Source organism: Leucoraja erinacea, chromosome 16, assembly GCF_028641065.1.
Source record: "Leucoraja erinacea ecotype New England chromosome 16, Leri_hhj_1, whole genome shotgun sequence".
NCBI classification, from domain to species: domain Eukaryota; kingdom Metazoa; phylum Chordata; class Chondrichthyes; order Rajiformes; family Rajidae; genus Leucoraja; species Leucoraja erinaceus.
In genome coordinates this window covers 25,363,463-25,376,478 of record NC_073392.1, presented here as the reverse complement: position 1 = coordinate 25,376,478, position 13,016 = coordinate 25,363,463, and the positions used below count along the sequence as shown (strand labels likewise).

General features: G+C 43.5%; 1 protein-coding gene across 1 annotated transcript in view; it reads left to right on the top strand.

Moving 5' to 3' along the window:
- The window catches only part of LOC129704671 (host cell factor 1-like), a 67,667-nt gene that overhangs the window by 28,461 nt on the left and 26,190 nt on the right, over window positions 1–13,016 (top strand). The window contains 7 exon segments of the mRNA XM_055647956.1: window positions 2,022–2,241; window positions 3,218–3,348; window positions 4,174–4,260; window positions 4,263–4,323; window positions 6,848–7,044; window positions 8,954–9,212; window positions 11,755–11,915. Coding sequence (XP_055503931.1) covers window positions 2,022–2,241; window positions 3,218–3,348; window positions 4,174–4,260; window positions 4,263–4,323; window positions 6,848–7,044; window positions 8,954–9,212; window positions 11,755–11,915 — 1,116 coding nt within the window.

Below are 13,016 nucleotides of genomic sequence, written 5' to 3'. Positions count from 1 at the left end.
GGCCTGATTCCATGTATCTTTCAATCAATCAATCCATCAAAACAAATGTGCAGTGTCCAGCACAGCACTGTCCTTGAAACATAATAACTTTTAAGACTACTTGACCATCTTAAATTTTGGTCAGTACATTTACAATTCCTACTAGACCAAGTGCAGACCCGTTGGGTCTGTTCCCCCAACGTGCGGTTGTTGGGGGGAGGTGGCATGCAGCGTCACACAGACTAACTAACCCCCCCCCCCGCACTCACGCTAATTACCCCCCTTGATATTATATTAAAAAAAAAAAAATAATAATAAGTGTCCAGGGGGGGTTCATTTGCTCCTTTTACCACATAACACCGCCGGAAAGAAGCTATTCTACTGACGCATAGCCCCCCGGATGGTAGCAGTCACACCTAGAGGGGGGGGGGGATGCTGAGCGCCCTCCGCAGGGCGCTTGAGAGTGAGGGGAGAGAGAAGGGGCAGAGACAGAGACACAGCAGGGGAAAAGAGCAGGAGAGGGGGGTGGAGAGGAGGGAGGGTGGGTGAGGGGGGAAATGGTGGGAAGGACGGAGAGGATCAGAGTAGAGGTATTGTGGGTCCAGAGTGAGGGTTGATGCTGAAGAGGGGGTTAATGTGGAGGGGGGGTGCAGCCGGGAGAAGGGGCAGACGTAGGGGTGAGATGGAACTTGCAGTCAGGGTAGGGGGGGGTGCAGGGGTGAGAGTGAGGGCAGAGAGAGAAGGGGCAGGTGAGGGGGGCAAGGGGAGAGGGGGGGGGGGGGGTGGGTGAGGGGGAAAGGTGGAGAGGAGGGGAGGAGACAGTGAGAGTGAGGGGGGAGTGAGAGTGAGGGGATGCTGAGAGGGGGGGAGGTGGGGAGAGCGGGAGGGGGAGGTAGGGGTGAGGGAGGGGTAGGGGTGTGGAGGGGAGGGTGGGGGAGGGGAGAGGGGGGGAGGAGGAGAGAGAGGGTGGTGGGGGAGGGGGGGAGGGGGAGGGAGGGTGGAGGGTAGGGGTGGGGGGGGGGGGTTAAGGGGAGGAATGGGGGGGGGGGGGAGGAGAGGAGGAGGGGAGGAGAGGAGGGGGGGGGAGAAAAGGAAAGGGGGGGGGGAAACCTAAAAAACATTTTAGAACCAAAAAATACACATTCTGCAAGCATTGTAGAACCAAAAGGGACACTTTATGCAAACATTTTAGAACCAATAAACACTTTTTGCAAACATTTTAGAACCACTAAGGACACTTACATTTGAATAGACATGCGTTCAGTGTTATTCACAGCTCAGAGAAATGTGACCCTCTGCCTTCCTCCAGCTTGCAGACACTGATTGAGGCACACCACTTCCTGGTTTTATAGTCCCTCCCTCCTGCCGCCAGCAGGGGCAGCAGAGAGAATGGGGAATTTTGTAAAATTATTAATATCTCTGTCATTTTTCATCGACGGGAAAAATCCTCAGCACACATACGGCGGAGGGGGGCTCTGAGCGAGGTGGCCAAAAATGACGGCCGTAGGTGGTGGCGTTCTCTCGGAAATAGCAGCACAGATGGCCAAAACCGGTCAAGAACAGACTTTTAGTAATATAGATGGGAGTCCCTCAAAAACCAGCGTGGAGGCCTTAGGTGTAGTGTATTTAATATCCCTTCTTTCTGCTTTGATTAAAACCCCTATATCTAAGAAGATACACAAGAAATGTCCCAACCTGAAATGTCATCCATCCGTTTTCTCCAGCGATACTGCCTGACCCACTGAGTTACTCCAACACTTTGTGTCTTTTAAAAAAATATTTATGTTTGCTGCTTTATATTAAAATCTATATGTCAAAATTAAAATTGTAATTTGCATAATTTTCCGGCCAGTTACAAGATCTTCACTAATTCAGTTTGTTATAGAATGACCATCTGTTGTTACTGTTCTGGCAATTCTGTCATATGGATTTGTGATGCCAACTTTACGGGACCAGCCTACAAATTGCTTTATCATGATGAATTAATTCTCGTGTAGCTGACTAGCAGATGGTCTGTTTGTAACTTTTTTTCAATTCAACAGACCAAAGGTCAACTGCCTCCAGGGGCAACCATTTTAAAGCTCGTTACCTCTGCGGATGGGAAGCCTGCCACCATCATCACCACCTCCCAAGCGGGAAATGTGGGCCTAAAGCAGACGCTCATGAGCCTTGGTAACATGTCGCCTGCCTCTTCAAAACCAGCCACCACCATTCTCAAAACTATCCCAATGTCTGCCCTTATATCACAGCCCAGCACTACAGGTATGGAAAAGTGATGACTGCTGCTCTATTTTAATGTAGATGTATCTGTATCAGACTGTCTGAAAAGAGTCTGGATCCCAAACTGAAACGTAACCTGTCCATGTTCTCCAGAAGTGCTGCCCGACCCTCTGAGTTACTCCAGCACTGTGTCTTGTTTCCTGGACCTGATAGCTTATCTCCTAGCATCTGAGGGAATGATGCATGGTTTTTACTGTCATCTGCCCAAATTTCCTGTATTCTGCAGAAGTTCCAGAGGATTATAAATATATAAATGTCACACCACCAGTCAAGGAAAGCAGGAGACAGAAAGCAGGAAAGTATACACTGGCTAATATTTCATTGGAAAATGCCAGAAATCATATTGTTGTAGAACTATACAGCTTGAAGGCTGGCCCTTCGGCCCAACTCACCCATGCTGTCTGAGCTAGTCCCTTTTCTATGTTTAGTCCTGCATCTGGCCCATATCCCTCTAAACTTTTCCTATCCATGGATCTGTCCAAGCATCTACCTCATTGGAGACCCTTGGAATTTACTGGACTTTATCTTGCACTATACATTATTCCCTTTATCCTGTATCTGTACACTGTGGATGGCTTGATTGTAATCATGTATAGTCTTTTCACTGACTGGATAGCACACAACAAAAAGCTTTTCATTGTACCTCTGTACACGTGACAATAAACTAAATTTAACTCCTCCATCCCTCCCCCAGATCTAGTTCCACATCACCTACCATATTCTGTCTTATCTCTCCCTTTCACTCATATGATGACTATATTCCCTCTGCACTCTCAGTCCTAGTGCAGGTTTTAGCGTGAAATGTCATCTATCCCTTGCCTTCACAGATGTTTAACCCCAAATCTGAGTTCTTCCAGCACTAAAATGAAATGAATTTGTTTATCAAGTAACAGAGAAGTTCAAGTCTTAGGGTGCAATTAGTAATTTTAATGTTACTGCTCTTCTTCCTAATTTTAAGGTGTCACAGGGACTGCTGGCATAAAATCACCAATTACAATCATCACCACGAAAGTAATGACGTCTGGAACAGGGACACCAACAAAATTCATCACTGCTGTGCCTAAACTGCAAGGACAAGGACTGACCCAGGTTAGCATTGCTTACTTGCTGCTGTGAATAATTATTTACTTTAGATTTCAAGTTCAAGTTCACATTTATTGCCACATGCACCATACAGCAGAATTTGACTTACCATGCAGCCATATAAACAAAAAAAGCACAATACACAATGAACATCCACCACAGTGGAATCAACATTCTTCAATGTGGTGGAAGGCAATAACTTTGTCAGTCCTCCTCCTTTGTTCATCCGTGGTCGGGGCCATGAACCCTCCACAGTCTCCGCTACGGATAGCCAGATGTACAGGCCCTCTCGTCGGGATGCTTGAAACTCTGACATCGGGACGTACGGACACTCAAGATGGACGGATGTGAGATTTTAGGGATAAAGAATGGAAACAGGCCCTTCTGCTCATCGAGTTCATGCCGACCATTCACACACTAGTTCTATGTTACCCTACTTTTGCATCCACATGCTAAACACTTGAAGCAATTTACAGAGGCCAATTAACCTACAAACATGCACGTCTTTGGGATGTGAGAGGAAACCGGAGCACCCCAAAGACTTATAATTGGCCTTTGTAAATTGCCCTCAGTGTGCAGGGAGTGGATGTGAAAGTGGAATAACATAGAACTAATGTGGATGGGTGATCGATGGTCGGCGCCGACTCGGTGGGCCACCGTGTTGTATCTCTATTGTTTATAATTTAACCTAAGTGGGGGCAATTTCAAATCATAATCATCCTTTTGGTAAGAAATGAAATTTGTGTTTAAGTAATTACACTTTAACATCTTGTTTCTGATCTTCCCTTCCTCTCCCCATTCTCATGTGAACCCACCCTCCACGCTGGGCAGGTGTTGCTGAAGGGTGCGGCAGGACAGCCTGGCACTATACTACGCACAATCTCTGGGACACCGATGAGTGGAGTCAGGTTGATCACCCCCCAGTAACCGTGTCTACCACCAAACCGGCACTCACCACTTTGGTAGTGAAAGGCACCACTGGTATGTACTTCTGGAATGCATGCTTTGTTTGGACAAGAGTTATACGGTACAGAAACAGGTTCTTCGGCCCAACTCATCCATGCCGACAAAGATGCCCCGTCTACGCTTAAGGACACAAAGTGCTACAGTTACTCAGGAGGACACATGGCATCTCTGGAAAACATGGAGAGGTGACATTTCAGGTCGGGACCTTCCTTCTGACGGAATCGGTCTGAAGAAGAGTCCTGACTCGAAACGGCATCTATCCATGTTCTCTAAAGTTACTGTGTGACTCCAGCAATTTGTGTCCTTTTGTGTAAACCAGCATCTGCTGTTCCTTTCCCCATATATGTAGGTATGTTACAAAGCCTACCTGAATCGTGTCTGAGCATCTGCCCTACCCCGTGTGCGCGATTTTGGCGCTGTTTAGAGGGGGCGGGTTTAAAACGCGATTTTTACTAGGCTGTTCCAATCGAAAATGTTCAGCCTAGTAAATCATTAACGGAAAATCGCTGGAAGACCCCGTCGCAAAAGGTATTATTAGTTTTTATGGCCTTGTATAATATTTATAGTAGTTTAAAAATCACTCTCTCAATCCGCAACCTCTCGCAGCCCCAGGGTTTTATAAAGCAAACAATTAAAGGTATGTACCTTATTTTTACATTAAATGGGGCTTGTATATAACCCTGTATATAAAGTTTTCTATAGCGAGTAGTTCATTTTGGGCTTTTTATATCCCGCAGTATTTTTCTGGGCACTTGAGGGCACAAATCCAGCGCAATGTGAACGTTCTAAACCAGCGCGTTCACAGGAACCCACTAGAAAGCCGATTTAAATGGACTTTAATTTGCAGCAATTGAACACTAAATTCCTTCCATTTGGCCTATAAATTGATGTAAATGAGATTTAAAAATCATGTTTTATTGTGAATTATTTGTGAATATTATTTGGACACTTGGGCTATTTAAAAATGTTAATCATTTTTTAAGAAATGGATAGATGTTTAGATCTGGTAATTGAAGTTTGAAATTAGCTACAATTGGGTAACTAACTAATTAATTATATGCTTTAATTTCAGGTCATCCAAGTAAGATTATTTTATATTTGTTTCAGTATGCTTCAATCTATGATAACTGAAAATTTCATTCAGTTCTCTTAATTTTTAAGAAGGTTATGGGCTTTTGACTGTCCACGATCACAGCTTTTTTGTTATGTCCATAGAAAATCAATAGGGAACAAGATGCTAATTTCCGAGTATGAAAATGGCCATAACTTTTTTATTACTTGAGATATGAAAGTGAATTAGGTGTCAAATTAAATTTATTGTTATGCTTTATCTGATGGGATAAATTGCAGACTTGATTTTTTAAATCTCAAAATTTTGTAACATTGCTAATATATGCAAGTTTCATTTGCCCTTATTTGGCCTGTAACCCTCTAAATATTTCCTCTACATATACCTATCCAAGTGTTTTTTAAATGTTGTTATTGCACCTACCACTACTACTTTCTCCAGCAGCTCGTTCCATATATCTACCACCCTCTGTGGAAAAAGTTGTCTCTTTGGTTCCTATTAAATATTTCCAATCTCACCTTCCTCACTATATGCCCTCTGGTTCATGATTTCCCTATCCTAGGAAAAAAATCACCCTATCTATTCCTTCCATGATTTTATACACGTCTCCCCCCTCAGCCTCCTTCACTCCAAAGTATAAAATCCTAACCTACCCAAATTTTGTTGAGCTATCTATTGACACCGTTTAAAACCATTGAGACCCCAGACATGTAATTGAGAATGCTCATGGAGAGAAGGCAATTTGAGAATTAATTTGATTGAATGTGAAGTATGGGATCCCCCAAGATGGTTGCAAAGGTGACCCACTTCACCCGTATCACCCATATATTTGTTCTGGTGTTTACAGAGCACTATGTTTACATACCTGTTGTGCTGCTGCAAGTAAGAATTTAATTGTTCCGTTTTGGGTCATATAATAATAAAATACTTTTGATTCTTGACTTGTATCAGATTTGCCCTCATGAGATTAAGATCTCATGTTTGACTTGCTTGCTGGATTCAGGGTGGTATTGAAGTTGTCTCTGCAAACATGGGCCAGTGGATGGTAGCAAGAGCTTTGCAAGATTATTAGACAACCTACTCAAGCATATCTGACATTGGGGAAAAAAATGACAAGGGGCAAGGTTGAGTTATCATGCACTGAGAAATAACTTTGTGCAGATATATGATGTCTACCAGGGAGAAATAGTAGATAGCCAGGAGATCTGGGACCAGTCTGATCCCACCAAAAGGCTTGGTACAGGGTCCACATTGTCACAGAACATGAGTTTGTTCCTATTGTTTCAGGTGTCCAGCCAGATGAACAAAATGGAGGTTGACCAAAATTTACGGGGGGGGAAAAATCGACAAATATTTTTAAAGGGTCTTGGGGCACTTTGATTTGAATGCAATATTTTTGTTTAGGATTAGAATTGATTGTAACTTGTCCTTATGTTATTTCTATTGACTGATTTTTAACTTGTTTCTTAGATGTCAATACATTGGGGACAATGGGCACCACACTAGCAGGAGTGTCTACTGTATTGCCCACACTCAACACTTCCATGGCAACCCTTGGCACCATCACCAACCTTGCCGGGCAGGTAATCGGTGTATCCTCCAATACCTCTCAGAAACTCACTGCCGTAACTGGAGCCACCTCCACAGCTCCCATCATTGCTCTTCAGGTAGGAATGTAACCAGAGCTGTTTCACTGCATTCTACACTCTCATCCCATCACATCCCATTTTGTTCTGAGCTACAGCATTAATTCATTTTCTAAATGAATCCATAATCCAGTTGGAGATTCGTGCAAGGCTGGATGTTCTGATGCGGAGAACACCTGCAGAAACTACAAAGTGTGGAATATATCAACCTCCCCAAACCTCACAGGAGATTAGACAATACCATTTTTTTATTGAAAAAACCTTGTTTTAATTTGGACTGTGAATCGAAAGTTGGATTTTACCAGCAACATATTCCTGGAGTCATAAAACTTCATAAGAATAGTACAGCACAGGAACAGGCCCTTCGGCCCACAATGTCTGCCGAACACGATGCCAAGTTACACTAATCTCCGCTGCTTGCATGTGATCCATATACCTCATTGCCTGCATATCCATTTGCCTATCTAAAAGCCTCCGAAACCCACTTAAATGTAAAGTAATTGAAATAAACTCTGCATCCGAGATGTTGGTCTGGCTGTTTTAAGTGTTCAAATCCCCCAGTTCAATGAGTTGTATTGATTAAATACCAGAAATATCAACTACCTTATTGGTACGACAAGTAACATAGAAATAGAATCAACAAAGCGTGAAATAAATGTTAAGCAAAGTGGTGGCAAGAACGAGCATTGGACCACTTATTTCTGCACTCACTCATCCTGACAAACTGTTACAGTGCAACCAACGAAGCTTGGTTATAATAATATACTAACTTGAATGTGGAGCCAGAAGATGCAGGCTTGATCTGCCATCATCCCTGCCAGCAGACATTTTTCCCCATCTCAGTATGTAATGAGGCCCAGAATCGCAGGTACACCAGCTATGGTCATTCCAGAGAAGGATTAATCTGCTTGTCCACAAGCTATTGACATTATAAACTGAACATTGGTTTCCAATTCCTTTTGCATTTCATTCTTTTCCCCTCTTTCATCTTCCCCCCCCCTCCCCCAAATAAAGCAACAAAAAAAACAACATCATAACCCCTTTTTGTGACATTCTCAAAAAATTGTTGGTCACATTTCAGCATTATATACTGTGCATGTTATTGCGTGTTTGCGCACTTACATGTGGCCCTGCATGGTTCAAGGATAATTTAATGATCGGCTTTTTGATTGTGTTTCAGTTGAGCCCAGTTCTGTTCCTGCATTTATCCATATCTGCAGGTTTATCAGGTGCACTTGCTTGTTTTCATTCCGAGTGAATAGCCAGCCATAACAGAGTGGATAGCTGAGCCCACAGTCTGATATTTGCATTTCATATCATTGCATGCAATGCATTTTCTTTTAGTCCAAAAGCACCTACATCTCTAAAACGGGTGCGCGGCAGTGCTGAGAACTATATTCTGCACTCTGTATCTTCCCCTTTACTCTACCTATTGACTTGATTATATTATGTATAGTATGATGTATACATCGGTACGTGTAAAAAAAAAACCTAGCCATTTATCAAGCCTATTAAGTAAAGTCACCTCAGTTTCTCCTATTGGGTTAAAATAGTTGAAGTGCAGTGACTAAGCAGTTAGAGATGCTGCGTCACAGCTCCAGAGACCCGGGTTCAATTCTGACCTCGGGTGCTCTGTGGAATTTGCACGTTCTCCCTGTGGGTGTCCTCCAGTTGCTTCAGTTTCTTCCCCACTTCCCGAAGACATACGGATATGTAGGTTAATAGGCCTCTGTAACTTGCCACTAGTGTGCAGGGAGTGGATGAGAAAGTGGAATAACATAGAACTAGTGTGAACGGTGATAGATGGTCGGCGTGGACTCAATGGGCAGAAGGGTCTTTTTCCATGCTGTATTTCTAAAATTAAAAAATAGTCTTTGTGAGATATTGTCTTTATTTGCCCATCTCTCACCTTTGTCTGAAATTCTTCCAGCCTGCTTCTGAGCCGAACAGGGTGACAATCGTGGCTGCTCCCAGTGGCGTGGTGACACAGCAGGCCCAGCAGCTCGTGAACTCGGGATCCACTTTGATCACAGCCTCTCGGCCTTCCACCGTAACGTCAGAGACTCAGACCCAGCAGCTCAAGCTGATAGAAGCACCAGTTAGGTGTTCGAATCCTCCACACGAGACCATGGACACTAATACCACCAATACGTCTACAACCACCACAGCAAACATTGCGGCAAATCAGGGTGAGTGCACTCAAGGAATCAGGGTGTTGGGACTAATACCAGACACAAGGAACCAGATGCTAGCTCTATCACGTTCGTTGGATCACAGAGCACAGGGTCAAGCTATTTGGCCGACCATGGTCTCTCAGGTAGATTATTTAACCCTTTAACAAGGCAACAGCAAATTTCAAGAGTCAAAGTCAAGTCGGGTCACGAGGAGACACAGAATTGCAGATGCTGGTTTTCAAAATAAGACACAAAGTACTTGAGTAACTCAGCGGATCAGGTATCTCTGGGGGATTTGGATAAACGCTGTTTCGTATCTGAAGAAGATGCCCCAACCCGAAACGTCACCTATCCATGTTCTCCAGAGACTCAGCCTGACTCATTGAGTTACTCCAGCACTTTGTGTTCTTTTTTTACGGGGAAAATACTATTGTTCATCACGTTACGATGAACAATAGTAGTAATTAGCTCGGTCTCCATTTAACTGAATGGTGCAACAGGCTGATTGTTAAATGGTTTCCTTATGACTTTAGGTTTATTACTTACCTCGTGTTTATTCGTTGCATGTAGGTTTTTAATGACGTGTATTTAGGGCGATGAATTATCCAATAAGAGGCCAAATGATGAAGTTTGATTCCTTTTACTTTTAATTATGAGAAAGCTTTGCAGAAATTAGGGTTGAATAGGTAATTTGACCCTGGCCCACCAATCAGTAAATGATTGTCTATTTCAATTCACTGAGATAGACACAAAATGCTGGAGTAACTCAGCGGGACAGGCAGCATCTCTGGAGAGAACGAATCTCCAGAGATGCTGCCTGTCCCGCAGAATTACCCCAGCATTTTGTGTCTAACTTCAGTTTAAACTGGCATGTGCAGTTCCTTCCTACATACTTCAATTCCCTGTACGGCGTTCTCAAATCCCTTGACCACATTAGCACTAAGAAACATATCTACCTCCTTCTAGAATATTATTAATCGTGGCCTCCACTGCCTTCTCTGTTGTAGAATTCCAAAGGCTAACACCATCTGGGTGAAGACATTTCTCCTGAGCTCTGTCCCAAATGCCTTATCCTGTATCTTGAGATTGTTTCCTCCACTTCTCCAGCCATAAGGAATATTTGGTCTGTTTCATTATGTTAGAATTTTATGAGATCCCCACACTACCGTGCACATAAGCCTAATCAATAACTCCCACCTTATCTGTTGACCCTGCCCTCTCAGAATTTTAATCTGCTAAACCACCATTACACCCCCTCCATTGCAAGAATGTTCTCTCCTTAGATCAAGAGCCCAAAGATATACTGTACACATAATTCCAAATGGAATCTTATCAACGCCCTGTACAGCTACACAAGGCATCTCGCTACTGTAGTTCAATATATCACTTGCCTTCCTGTCTGCTAACTCCACATGACCTGCTTCTTTACAACGACTGGTGCACTTGTTCACTCAAGTCTGGTTGCACCTTCCATTCTACCAATCAATCACCATTCATATAATGTGACTTTTCTTCCTATTAAAGTACATCTGCTCATATTTATCCACATTATGCCGCATTTGCACACTTGCCAAACTTGTGTAAATCACATTGGGCCTCTTTACATCTCCCTCGTGCCTCATGTCCCCCACCCAATCTTACTTCCCCATTCTCCACACTTTGTGTCTGCTGTAAATTGTAAACAGAAATATCATATTCGGCGCACAACATGCCAATTTATTCTGCTGACACAAGAAACTAGATGCTGGAATGATGAGCATAGAAAATGCTGGAATAACTCAACGGGTCAGGCCGCATCTGTAGAAGGAATGGACAGGTGACATTTTGGGTTGGGGCGCTTCTTCAGACTGAGACTTTATTCCTGCTCTTGGTGTGGATGCTGCTGTTTATGCTTCATTCCTAATTGTATCATATCGTATGTGAACTGAGAAGGGGGGTGGTTGAGAGCCAACTGCATTTGCCTGAACTGTAAAGGAAAAAAAATTCCATTCCCTAAGCTACACTACCGAACCAAATAGGGCTTTCATAACAATTAAGTGATGCTATGGTTATCGTTAAAATCAAACTTGGATTGTTTTCCCTGGAATGCCGGAAGTTGAGTTGAGACCTGATATAAGTATATAAAATTATGACAGGCATTGATAGAGTAGATAGTCGGAAACCTTTTCTCAGGTTAGAAATGACAAAGATTAGAGGACATAGCTATAAACCAAATGGGGAAGGTTTAAAGGAGATGTGCGGGACAAGTTTTTTTAACATAGCAATGGGTGCCTGGAACGTGCTGCCGGGGATAGAGGCGGAGGCAATTACAATAGTGACATTTTAGAGGCTTTCAGACAGGGACATGGATAAGCAGGGAATGGAGGGATATAGATCCAGTGCAGGCAGAGGAGATTAGTTAAGCATGGACGTGGTGGGCAGAAGGACCTGTTCATGTACTGTACTGTTCCATGTTCTGTTACAGGTCTGCAGTGTGCTAAATTAAATCTTAACATTGAAGCAATGTCTAACCTAATTTTCTATATCAATGACATTTTCCCTTCTCTGTATTTTGCAGTCCAGCCTACCGCCTTGAATGCGCAAGGCCTCCCTGAAAGTGTGCATGGTGAAACTGCGACAACAGGAACAAATAACACCGCAACCACTGCTTCCACAGCTCAGAGTGGCGCAGTCACCACGGTAACGCAATCCACACCCGTGCCTGGCCCCTCCACACAGGTAGGAAAGCTGTGATCCTGCACAAGAAAAGTGCTTAAACTCGTTAATTAAATAATTTAATTTAGGCGTGGCGCAACAGTAGAGTTGCTGTCTTAAGAGTGCCAGAGATCCGGGTTCGCTCCCAACTACGGGTGCTGTCTGTACGGAATTTGCATGATTTATCTGTGACTGCGTGGGTTTTCGCCTGATGCTCTGGTTTCCTCCCACATTCCAAAGACATCTAGATTAATTGGCTTCTGTGAATTGTCCCTAGTGTACAGGATAGAACTAGTGAATGGGTGATACACACAAAATGCTGGAGTAACTCAGCGGGACAGGCAGCATCTCTGGAGAGAAGGAATGGCATCTGCAGTTCTTTCCTACACATAGTGTATGGATGAACATTATTTGGCGTGGACTCAGTGGGCCAAATGTCCTATTTCCACGCTGTATCTCTTGAGACTGAAATTGATTCTAGCCTGGCACTTCATTATTTGAGAATGTTGTACTGTCAGCACCAGCCTTCAAATAAGATATATGACCGTGTTCCCCAAGTAAAGGAGATGTGCAGAGCAAGTTTTTTTACATAGAGGCTTTTACACAGCGGGTGCCTGGAAAGCGCTGCCAATGGTGGTATTGGAAGCAGATACAATCGTGCTGTTTAAGATGCTTTTAGATAGGCACATAGATATGCAGGGAATGGAGGGATATGGACCATGTGCAGGTGAGGAGATTAGCTTAACTTGGTGTCATGTTTGGCACAGACTTTCTGGATCAAAGGTAGACACAAAGTAACTCAGTGGATCAGGCAACATCTCTGGAAAAAATGGATGGGTGACGTTTCGGGTCGGTTCTGAAGAAGTTACTGAATTAATCCAGCACTTTGTGTCAATCTTTGGTATAAACAACATCTGCAGTTCTTTGTTTCCACATTGTGCACTCAACGGCCTGTTCCTGTGCTCTACTGTTCTATGAAAGTGAGAATTGCTCAGGATTGGGTCAGCAAACACCCTTGTGGGTTACATTAGGATGTAGACAATGGAGTATTGAAGTAAAGTCCACGTTGGAAGCCTCTGAGTTATGCTCTAGAATGGCATTCTGGTGATCAATGAGGTACAAATA